General features: G+C 53.1%; 1 protein-coding gene across 4 annotated transcripts; it reads right to left on the reverse strand.

Annotated features, from left to right (window-relative positions):
• Positions 1-694: 694 nt before the first annotated feature.
• On the reverse strand, positions 695-10400 carry SIGLEC11 (sialic acid binding Ig like lectin 11). 4 transcript variants are annotated; one of them, XM_042970160.1, is made up of 9 exons: positions 9993-10400; positions 9528-9908; positions 8883-9128; positions 8597-8644; positions 4823-5080; positions 4452-4739; positions 4115-4196; positions 3747-3828; positions 695-1972 (listed from the first exon to the last, which is right to left on the reverse strand). In XM_042970160.1, exons 1-9 carry the CDS (start codon positions 10027-10029, stop codon positions 1781-1783), a joined length of 1614 nt encoding a protein of 537 aa, XP_042826094.1. In that variant the 5' UTR covers positions 10030-10400; the 3' UTR covers positions 695-1780. The 4 variants fall into 4 exon arrangements, with proteins under 4 accessions (XP_042826094.1, XP_042826093.1, XP_042826097.1 ...); XM_042970159.1 differs by having other exon boundaries at positions 8844-9128; XM_042970162.1 differs by having other exon boundaries at positions 1868-1972; positions 4115-4191; positions 8844-9128.
• Between the last annotated feature and the right edge of the window lie 994 nt (positions 10401-11394).

Consider the following 11394-nt stretch of genomic DNA (forward strand, 5'->3'; position numbering starts at 1 on the left):
CGGATTTTATTCTTTTACATTAATGTCACTAACCCCCAGCATGGGGACAAATGGAATCCTCCTATATAGTGTTGAAGAAGGGGTATGACATGAGAATAAATGCACTTATTTTCTCAGGAGACACCATTTTTAAAAGTTATTGATCGAGGGGCGCCTGGGTGGCGCAGTCGGTTAAGCGTCCGACTTCAGCCAGGTCACGATCTCGCGGTCCGTGAGTTCGAGCCCCGCGTCAGGCTCTGGGCTGATGGCTCGGAGCCTGGAGCCTGTTTCCGATTCTGTGTCTCCCTCTCTCTCTGCCCCTCCCCCGTTCATGCTCTGTCTCTCTCTGTCCAAAAATAAATAAAAAAAAAATAAAATAAATAAAAGTTATTGATCGAGAGATGCAGCTAAGCAAATTGTGCCGTGAAAGATACAATTCGACACAGCACTTTCTTTTTTTTTTTTTTTTAGATTTTTATTTTTAAGTAATCTCTACACCATGGGGCTCGAACCCACGACTCTGAGATCAAGAGTCACATGCTCCACTGACTGAACCGGCCAGGTGCCCATTGACACATCAAAAAAATTTTTTTAATTTTTTCTTTAATGTTTATTTTTTTAGACAGAGACAGAGCATGAACGGGGGAGGGGAGAGAGAGAGGGAGACACAGAATCCGAAGCAGGCTCCAGGCTCTGAGCTGTCAGCACAGAGCCCGACGCGGGGCTCGAACTCACGAACCGCGACATCATGACCTGAGCCGAAGTCTAATGCTAAGATTGAGCGCGTTTTCTCATTAATGGACACAGTAGAAGAAATTAAACGGACATTCAATGGAAAAAAATAAATTGGATGTGACCACTGTAAAAACTATAGTGAAAATTAATAGCAAGAAACTGCACTACAGTGCAGTCGGGAGGATTTGGCCGCGAGAGCGCTAACGCACTACCACGCATAGTCAATTGCAGACCCAACCGGAAGAGGCCGACTTGACCTTGCGCGGGGTGGGCCTTGCGTGGGGCTACTGCTCTACGAACCCAGCGGGAAGCGGAGAGGCTTTTCTTATCCCCACCCCTGCCCCCAAAGTTCAGCCAATGGGAAGCCAGCATACTTCCAAGCCTTCCCCCATTGGCCCCTTTTCTCCATTAAACGTGTGCCTTTCCCTTCCCTAGACTTGCCTAGGGTTTTGTTGCAAGTTGTGTGCCCACAACTGCAATTCTCTTTTCTTCCCCAACGAACCCATTTTTGCTGGTAACGAAGCTGGCAGTTTTTCTTTTAAGGTTAACACATTTTACAATGTAAATGAAACACAGATCCTAACCGCAAGGAATCCCATAAGCGAATTCTACAAGAAGAAGAAACAACTGTTAAGGAGAACCAAAAACATCCGGGACGTACAAAGAAGGAGGGTATACAATTTAGATAACCTGTCATTTATTGCAGAAAATCCGGGAATGGTTTTCCGTGTGGTGACAATACACAAGTTGGGTTTCCAGAAAGCAGGCTCAGAGTGGGGCGGGGCGGGGGGCGGGTCAGGAATCCTCCTGACCAGGTCGGTTACCCTGGGAAGAGCCCGTGACCTCGGGCAAAATGCTCTCTCTGCACCGGCTTGTAATTTATCGGTGACTGGCTGAAATGTGAGCCCAGCTCTGCCCATCCCCACACAGGTGGATGCCAACACACCACACCGGTTGGCGACCCGTTTCTGTGGAAAACTATTCACTCAGGAATTGTCCCGGAGGTGTCCCTTCCTGAGAAGCCCTGAGCCCTCTAGCCAGCGGTTGCAGGAGCTGGCTGGAGGCGTCACTTGCAGATCTTGATCTCTGAATACTCGGTGGTGCTGGTGGCCTCCGGGTCTGGAAGGTTCCAGGGCTTCAGCCCATGGAAGGTGAGAGAAGCGTAGTAGGGCTCCTTTTCCTCCTCCGAGGAGGGAGCGGCCATGGCTGGGGGCGGGTGGTCCAGGGGGGTGCTTGACCGATCCTCATGCTGGTAACCCTGAATGGAGGGGAAAGAAGGGGGTCAAATTAGGATAACAGGAGCTGGCAGATAGCGAGGGGGACCCACGAGCAAGCCTGGAAGCTGGAAACCACTTAGTCTTTCATCATTCATTCCACAAGCATTGGCTGAGCCCCCATTCATTCATTCATTCACTCACTCATCCAATAAATACGTGAGAGTAAGAATGTCTCGCCCTTGGCAATCAATTGCCAGGCTCCTAGATGCCTCACCACAAGCCATCAGGGAGGCACTATTAGCCCCATTCATCAGGTGGAGAAACCGAGTCTAGGTAAATATTCCCAAATCACACATTCAGTTGTTGGTAGGGCCAAGACGAATGCCCAGGTCTCTCTGGCCCCAGTTCCTGCCACCTTATGGAAGAGCTGTCCCGTGTCAGACCCTGGCTACTCAATGCGGAACAAAGTAGACCTCATCCATTACCTCCCACTAGCTTGCAGTCGGGGGCACTGACATTAAGGTAGTAGCAATTATACTACTATCTAATAGCAAATTGAGATAGGATGCACAGAAATGGGGTGGGTGGTAGGAAAAGGACAGGGATTTGCGAAGAACCGAACTGCCCTCAGGGACCACTCCACATCTCAGAAATTTAGGCAAACTCTATAACAAAATTGTAGCACAGACATTAAAATCAATTAAAACCAATGTTGGGGCACCTGAGTGGCTCAGTCAGTTTAGCGTCCGACTCTTTTTTTTTTTTTTTTTAATGTTTATTCATTTTGGGGGGGGGGGGCAGAGCACGAGTGGGGGAGGAGCACCGAGAGGGAGGCACAGAATCCGAAGCAGGCTCCAGGCTGTCAGCACAGAGCCCGATGCAGGACTCGAACTCATGGACAGGGAGATCATGACCTGAGCCGAAGTCACATGCTTAACTGACTGAGCCACCCAGCATCTGACTCTTGATTTCGGCTCAGGTCATGATGATCTCACGGTTTGTGGGATCGACCCTGCGTCTGGTTCTGCACTGACCGTGCAGAACCTGCTTGGCATATTCTCTCTCTCTCTCTCTCTCTCTCTCTCTCTGCCCCTCCCCCGCTTGCACTCTTGTCTCTCTCTCTCTCTCAAAATAAATATATATATTTTTTCAATCAAAGGATATTGTGCGGTCAAGCGCTCACCACGCCCCAAACAGCTTATGTTAACAACGTGATTTCTGGTGAGGCCTCGGGCCACACAGTATCGGCTTGACCTCTAGAGGGGCTGGACACCAACAACAAAGATGAGCCATACAGGGGCTCCATGCCTATGTCACCAACCCTCCGATAGAAACCTGGACACGTGGCCAGGGTGAGCTTCCCTGGTGGGCGTCTAACAGATTTCAGTGAGTTCGGAGTCCTTCTGGTGAGCTATTGAAGCTGAGAGCGTCTTGGGGACCCCTGAACTTTGTAGTTGGCAATAATTATTTGCGGGGTGGGATCTCCCTGGCATCCTGTGTTAGGGAGGAGAGAGGGGAAGGAAGGGAAAGTGGGTCCGGGGTCCAGAGAGACCTGAGGAGGTGGGGGTGGGGAGGGTGCAGGGTCCACAGGAAGCTGGACAGGCTGTGCAAGGTGGACAGGCTCCACAAGGTGAGTCGGAGAGCAGAGGGGCAAGCGACTCCCATGTGGCTGGATTGGGTGACTGAGTTGATGGGGACCCCAGACCAAAAGCCTGTCCGAGCGCGATGACCATCTAAGTCTTCTAGGGTGTGGCCGTGGCCATCCCAGGGTGGTGGCCACATGGGACCCCGACGGACAGAGGGCTCAGCACTCACCCAGGAGATGGGACCCAACATGCAGGCGGCTTCCTTGCCACCAGCTGCTGTCTCTGGGGCCTGCTTCCTGCGGGTCTTCACTCTGTGGGGGAGGCCGGGACCTGTCAGCCTGGAGTGAGCCACTGCCCCCTGCTTAAGAGGCTGGCAAGGCTGAGCGCGGCCGGAGGAGGGGACGCACGGAGCCCGCCGGCCCGCGCAAACAGGCGTGATCAGGGCGGCATCAGCCCTCCTTTGATTCTCTGCCCCAGTGCCCCAATCTCGAAGCCTCGGCACCACCAGGGCTCCTCCCGCTGGGGCCGCCTGGGACCGTAGGACGCGGACCCCTTCCAACCCGCGCACCCGCCCTCTCTCCCAGGGACAACACTCACATGAAAAAGATGAGGCAAGGACAGAGACAGAGCAGGCCCCCGGCAGCCCCCAGAACGAATCCTCTCCCAAGCAGAGGCTGCGCTGCAGAGGAGTGAGGTTTCCGGTGAGTCCCCTCCAAGCCCCAGGCCGCTTGTGCCCCTGCCTCCCGCAAACTTGGGCTCTCATGCTCTTCATCCCCCAACCTGCAGAAAACCCGGACTCTGCCCCCCTCCTTCCTCCTCTCTCTCACCCCTTCCCATCCAGACCACGGCCCCACGCCCACCCAGACCATCTTCTCTAGGATGCAGACTCCTTTCTCCCCCGTCTCTGCCCACCCTTCCCCCACAGCCCCCAGACCTGGCCGCAGCACCAGGACGGCGGTGCTCTGGGCCCCGTGCTCATTCCGGGCCTCGCAGCCGAGTCTGAGGTCGGAGCGCAGCGGCCCCGTGAGGTTCAGGGAGCTGTTGGCCCAGGGCCCCTCGGAGCTGGAGGTGACGGTCAAGGAGGCGTCGCTGTGGTTCCCCTCCAACAGCCCCTCCCCCAGCCTCCAGCGCAGGGTGGGGGCCGGCCGGGCTCGGGCGGAGCAGGTGCAGCCCAGCCCCTCGCCCTCCCAGGAGCAGGAGGGGCCGAGCAGCCGCGGGGGGCCTGCAGGAGGGGGGGCAGGGTCAGCGACGCCTCTGCTCCCCAGGCCCCGGGCATCCCCCCCCCCCGGGGGTCCCCACACTCACAGACCACAGAGAGACGCAGGGAGACGTGCTGGGAGCCCAGAGCGTGCTGAGCTCGGCAGGTGAATTCGCCTTCGTGGCCCGACTCCACTCGGGGCAGCTCCAGGACCCCGGGCTTCCAAGGCTGGGACGGGCTCAGAGTCCGGCTCCCCTGGGCCCAGCTGAGTGTGGCCGGAGGGTTGCTGTCGGCGACACAGACCAGGAGCACAGATTCCCCTTCCAGGACTGGAAGAGATGAGCCATTCCCCGGGTATTTCAGTTCTGGAGGAAGAGAGAGAAAGAGCGAGGGTGAGCACCCCCAGCCCAGGGCCGAGGCCTATTTCTCTCTCCTCTCCATTTTCCATAAGTTGGGAAGGGATCTCCACGGGTGGGTTTTTTTGTGTGTTTTTTTTTTTTAATGTTTATTTATTTTTGAGAGAGAGAGAGAGAGAGTACAAGTAGGGGAGGGCAGAGAGAGAGGGAGACAGAGTCCAAAGCAGCCTCTGAGCTGTCAGCACAGAGCCCGACGCGGGTCTCGAACTCACGAACCGCGTGCTCATGACCTGAACCACCCAGGCGCGCCAACCACAAGTAGTTTTTAAGCAGCTTTATTGTGATATAATTCACATACCATGCAATTCCATGTATATACCACTTAAAAAGGAGTCCTGCGGTGACCATTACCACAATCAGTTTCAGAACTTTTTCATCACCCCCAAAAAAGGCACCCCTCGGCTGCCTCCTCCGTTGCTCCCGTCCCCCAGCCCCTGGCAACCCCTAACCTACTTTCTGACTCCACAGATCTGTCTATTCTGGACATTGTATCCAAATAGAATCATATACCACTGTGGGCTTTTGTGTGCCTTGCGGTTTGATGTTTCCAAGGTTCACCGCCTTGTAGCACCTGTCAGCGCTACACTCCCTTTCTTTCTTTCCTTCTTTTTTAAAAATTTATTTATTTTGAGAGAGAATGAGCACGCGCAACCCAGCAAGCGCATGTGAGAGCGGGCAAGGAGCGGAGAGAGAAGGAGAGAGAGAATCCCAATCCCCGTGCTGTCGGCACAGAACCCGTCGCAGGGCTCGGTCCCACGAACTGTGAGGTCACGAGCTGAACAGAAATCTACAGTTGGATGCTTAACTGACTGAGCCACCCAGGCGCCCCAGTGCTGGACTCATTTCTATGGCAGAATCATGTTCATTGCATGGATGGGCCACGTTGTGTCTATCTGTCCATCCACCGATGGACACTGGCTTCTTCAAGGCACACGCCCTTCGCTACACTTCTCTCTCTTTCCCCAGCTGCTGAACACCCCTGGCTCAAGTGCCCAAACTTCGAATACCAAACCCTTCAAGGCTCTTCAGGACTTGACCTCTACCTCTTCACCTCCTTTCCCCCCGGTGTCTCAGGATGAGTGGGATGTCCACATTTTGCATTCTAAAAGTCACAAAGGAGGAAGGGGTGTTCTGAGAGAAGTCTCCCTTCCATGGTAACTAACGCTGCAGGCAACAAATTCCTCTCGTCAAAGGCAACACTTATTGCCAGTTTCTTGTGTGGCCTTCCAGAGCTATTCCATAATAGCCTTATCTAGTAACATTGAAATACACGTCCCTAAAATCCCACAGTTTTGTTCCTGGGCATGAAATTCACAGTCCCATCCCCCCGGGGTACCCTGGCACCCTCCAGGAGCTGGTTAGAAAGGCAGAAGCATGGGGCGCCTGGATGGCTCTGTCGCTTAAGCCTCCAACTTCGGCTCAAGTTATGATCTCATGGTCATGAGTTCAGGCCCCCTGTCAGGCTCCCTGCTGTCAGCACAGAACCGGCTTCAGATCCTCTTTCCTCCTCTCTCTCTGCTCCTCCCCTGATCACGCTCATGCGCACCTACCTGAGTGTTCTCTCTCTCAAAAGTAAACATAAAAAACAAAAAAAAGAATGCAGAACCAGAGGCCACACACGCCTCCTGAGTCACATCTGCATCGTCGCAAGATCCCTGAGAAATCTACGTGCCTTAAAGAAAGGCTCTTCTGTTGACGAGGGGAATGTTCCAAGCGGCATTATCATGAAAACTGAAAACCGTGGACAACTCAAGTGCCTGTTGGAAATGGAACGTGAGGGGCGCCTGGGGGGCTCAGTCGGTTGAACGTCTGACTTCAGCTCAGGTCATGATCTCATGGTTAGTGGGTTTAAGCCCTGAGTCCAGCTCCACAAATTGATGGTGTGGAGCCTGCTTGGGATCCTCTCTCTCTCTCTCTCTCTCTCTCTCTCTCTGCCCTCCCCCTCAAAAATAAACTGTGAGATAAACTGTATATAGAGATAGAGATAGAGATAGACGGATATATAAAAGAAAACATCACGCTAAGTGGAAGAAGCCAGACCAAAAGACCACATGCTGTAAGATTCCATTTATATAAAATATCCGGAAGAGGCAAGTTCACGGCCAAAGAAAGTTGATTAGTGGCCAGGGGCTGCAGGGAGCGGGAAATAGGGAGTTATTGCTAATGGGTACAGGGCTTTTTAGGGGGGGGTGACGAGAATGCCTTGCAGCTACATACAGCGGTGGTTTCACAACATCACAAATGTCCTAAATGTCACCGAACTTGCTCACTTTGAAAGGGCTGATTTTATGGGACGGGAGCTGAATTTCAACTTAAAAAGATAACTCAGACGTCAGAGAGGAACACGTATGTTTCAGTCCTGTGTCACATAAGCTTTCAAAAACACTGGCAAGCAAACATCATGTAGAGATTCCAACACATTTGGTAAAATGGTAAGAAAAAAAGAAGATACATGGATGTGTTAATTAACTAGATTGTGTGAATCCTTTAGCAGAGTAAACGTATATCAAACCTACACATATCGAATCTACCTATATCAAATCATCACGTTGTACACTTGAAATATATACAATTTATTCATCAATTATACCTTCGTCAAAAACAAAGTAAAATAGAGGCATTTGGGTGACTCAAGTGGTTAAGCATCTGACTCTTGATTTTGGCTTACGTCACGATCTCACAGTTTAGGAGATCGAGCCCCTCGTGGATCCTGCTTGGAATTCTCTCTCTCTCCCTCTCTCTCTGCTCCTCCCCCCACTCTGGCTCACTCGTGCTCTCTCTCTCTCAAAATAAATAAATAGGGGCGCCTGGGTGGCTCAGTCAGTTATGTGCCCGACTTTGCCTCAGGTCGTGATCTCACAGTTAGTTGGTGGGTTCAAGCCCCGTGTTGGGCTCTGTGCTGACAGCTTAGAGCCTGGAGCCTGCTTCGGGTTCTGTGTCTCCCTCTCTGCCCCTCCCCTGCTCAACCTCAGTCTCTCTCTCTCCCTCAAAAAATAAATAAACATAAAACATTTGTAATAAATAAACTTTAAAGTAAAATTCAGTAGAAAGAATGATAACACAGCATCCCGTGTGATGGCTTTCTCTGAGGCCGGATGAAAGGGGCTGAAATTAGGAAGGAGCATTTAGGGTGTTCCAAAAGTGGGGTTGCTGTTCTTTTTTTTTTTTTTTTAAGTACCTCTATGCCCAATGTGCAGCTCGAACTCACGACCCTGAGATCGAGAGTTGCACACTCCACCGACTGAGCCAGCCAGGCGCCCCTGTTCTAGTTCTTAACCTCGTCACTGACCACCGAGGTGTTCATTTTGTCGTGATAACGTGCACGTATTTGACAAGTTGTCTTGGCGGCTAATGAATAGTAAGCGAAAACAATCCGTCACACAGCGAAAGGGAAGCCTCCTGACTCTGCTCTCGCTGTGCATCGCCCTGGCCCTCCCGGGTTGGCTTCGAGGCCCTTGGACCCACCTGTGCAATTCCCTCGGGAGATGCCGATGGTCAAGTTCTGTGGAGCATCTAGGACAGAGAGACACGGAGAGGAGTAGAGTCACAGCTGGCCCTTCCCCCGCCGCCCGCCCCCAGGAGACGCAGAAATGGAAATAGAAACAGACAAGTCCCGTGTCCTCCCTGCAGCGCCTCGGAGCCCCCTGCCCCGCAGGCATCTGCAGACAACTGAGTCCTGCCCCTGCCCCCCTCCCCCCTCCCCCACTCTCACAGGAGACGTTGAGCGTAATGGTGCTTTGCGCGCTCACACCAGCCCTGGGGAAGGTCACATGACAGGTGAGGTTGGTGCCGTGGTCCTGCGGACGGGGGGTGAGCAGGAGCTCCGAGGAGTTATAGGCCTCCAGGTCCAGTCCCAGAGGTCCGAGCGCAGCTCCCGTCCAGGAGAGGGTGAGGGGGGTCACCCCATCACAGACCCCGGGCACAGAGCATGTGAGGTGGCTGGGAGAGCCAGACGCCAGGGGCTCCTCGATACGGATATCCGGGGTCTGTGTCAGCGCTGGAGAGGAGACACGAGACCAGAGGGGACCCCTCTGTGTGTGCCTCTGAAAGAGGCACCCCAACCCTAAATTGACCACGCTCCACTGCTCCCCCCTTAAAGGTGAGCACCGGGGGCGCCTGGGCGGGGGGGGGGGGGGGGGCTCAGTCGGTTAAGCATCTGACTTCAGCTCAGGTCGTGATCTCACGGTTCGGTTTGTGGGTTCGAGCCCCACATTGGGCAAGGCTCCACGCTGATAGCGCGGAGCCTGCTAGGGATTCTCTCTCTCTCTCTCTCTCTCTCTCAAAAATAAATAAATAAACTTAAAAAAAAAAAAAAGGTGAGCAGCAGGAGGTCCGTGTCTGCCCTCGAAGACGTGCTCCCCCATCCCTGTCACGGACTCTCGGGGCCCCTCCATACCTCTTACAGTCACAGTGAGCAGGTCACTTTGGTAACTGCGTCTCATGGAACCTGTGTCCAGTTGAAAATAATACTTTCCACTGTCTCCCTTCTGGGCGTCTGTGATGTTCAGGGAGCAGTCCCTGTCCCCAGGGTCTCCGGCGAGGTGAAATGAAGATCTGTTCTTCCTCTTTGCGCCCTTGGCAGGCTTGTTTGTGGCCATGAGAACATCCCCTTTGGGGTTATAGGTTTTCCGGAACCAGGAGCCGTAAACAGGTGCAGAGGGGCTCCTGCGAAGCCCGGGGTAGGAGACGGTGCAGGGAACGTGGACACACAGGCCCTCCTGCACCGTCACGGACTTCTGCACCTGCAGCTTGTACCCGGGATTCTCCTGCAGGGACCCTGGGGGCACACTGAGGCTCAGCGACAGTGACAGGCGAAGCCCCTGCCCGCCCCCCCCCCCACCCCGGCCCTCAACCCACTCACCTGCCCACAGCAGCGGCAGCAGCAACGGCAGCAGCATTCCTGGGGTCCCCGGGGGCCGGGCCCGCCACCGAACGGTCTGGCTTCTAGGCGTGCCTGTCTGTCCTGGAAGGAAGCTGCGACAGGAAGCTTCTTGTGGGGGAAGAAGTGGATAGTGACCATCCGCAGAAGGGGAACCGCAGGAAGGGAACCGCAATGTCCCGGAGAATCCCTTCTTGCAACTTCTCCTTTCACAGAAGGCAGCAACAGGGCAGAAAGGGTTCAAGGCTGGGCCTCAACAGGGAAGGAGCCCTGTTCCAGCCTCGGGGGAGGGGGGGAAGGGCAGTCCTGGCAGTGGGGGCTCTCGGGGGAGTCAGTGAGTAAGGGCTCCAGGTGAGGTACTGGAGGCAGAATTCATCCTTTCTTTCTTTCTTTCTTTCTTTCTTTCTTTCTTTCTTTCTTTCTTTCCTTCTTTCTTTTTCCTTTTCTTTCCTCTTTCTTTCCTTCTTTTTCTTTCTTTCTCACTTTCCTTCCTCTTTCTTTCTTTCTTTCTTTCCTTCTTTCTTTCTCCTTTTCTTTCCTCTTTCTTTCCTTCTTTTTCTTTCTCACTTTCCTTCCTCTTTCTTTCTTTCTTTCTTTCCTTCTTTCTTTCTCCTTTTCTTTCCTCTTTCTTTCCTTCTTTTTCTTTCTTTCTCACTTTCCTTCCTCTTTCTTTCTTTCTTTCTTTCCTTCTTTCTTTTTCCTTTTCTTTCCTCTTTCTTTCCTTCTTTTTCTTTCTTTCTCACTTTCCTTCCTCTTTCTTTCTTTCTTTCTTTCCTTCTTTCTTTCTCCTTTTCTTTCCTCTTTCTTTCCTTCTTTTTCTTTCTTTCTCACTTTCCTTCCTCTTTCTTTCTTTCTTTCTTTCTTTCCCTTTTTCTTTTTTCTTTCTTTCTTTCCTTCTGTCTGTCTTCCTTTCTTTCACCAGGCAAACATCTGCTACATACAGAGACAAAGAGGAGAACCCAGTGCCCACCCCGCTCCCCAAGGGCACTCAGCCTCCCTGCTTGCCTCGGGCCACGTCTGTCTGTCCGTCTGTCTGCAGTCCACACACGCTCCGGGTTCCACAGTGAGAAGCAAGCAAGGGCACAGGGTCCCAAAAGGGCCTCACGCTTGGGGGGTGATGCCCTGAGGTTGCCATCTTGAAATGCTTAATAATTTTATCTTTGAATTTGTGCTTTGTAAGTGAAGCCCGAATGAGATAAGGAACACGAACTAGAGAAAATGAAACCTTGGGTCACACGCCGTCAACCCTCCCCCACGCCCCCGCCTCCTCCTTCCCCGGACCCCACTCCCACTCGCACGCCCCACCTGGGCACGGAGAGGGTCTGAGCCTTGCCGAGTGGAGAGGTGGGAGCCCTAGGCACCTGTGAAGGTCTACACTGCCCAC

This window comes from Panthera tigris, chromosome E2 (genome assembly GCF_018350195.1).
Source record: "Panthera tigris isolate Pti1 chromosome E2, P.tigris_Pti1_mat1.1, whole genome shotgun sequence".
Classification (NCBI taxonomy): Eukaryota; Metazoa; Chordata; class Mammalia; order Carnivora; family Felidae; genus Panthera; species Panthera tigris.

Coding starts and splice junctions, on each gene's coding strand:
- SIGLEC11 (XM_042970159.1), bottom strand. CDS start 10,029: ATGCTGCTGCCGTTGCTGCTGCCGCTGCTGTGGGCAG. Junction 9,129..9,527: donor GCTCACTGTGACTGTAAGAG/GTATGGAGGGGC, acceptor TCTCCTCTCCAG/CGCTGACACAGACCCCGGAT. Junction 4,197..4,451: donor CGTCCTGGTGCTGCGGCCAG/GTCTGGGGGCTG, acceptor ACTCCTCTGCAG/CGCAGCCTCTGCTTGGGAGA.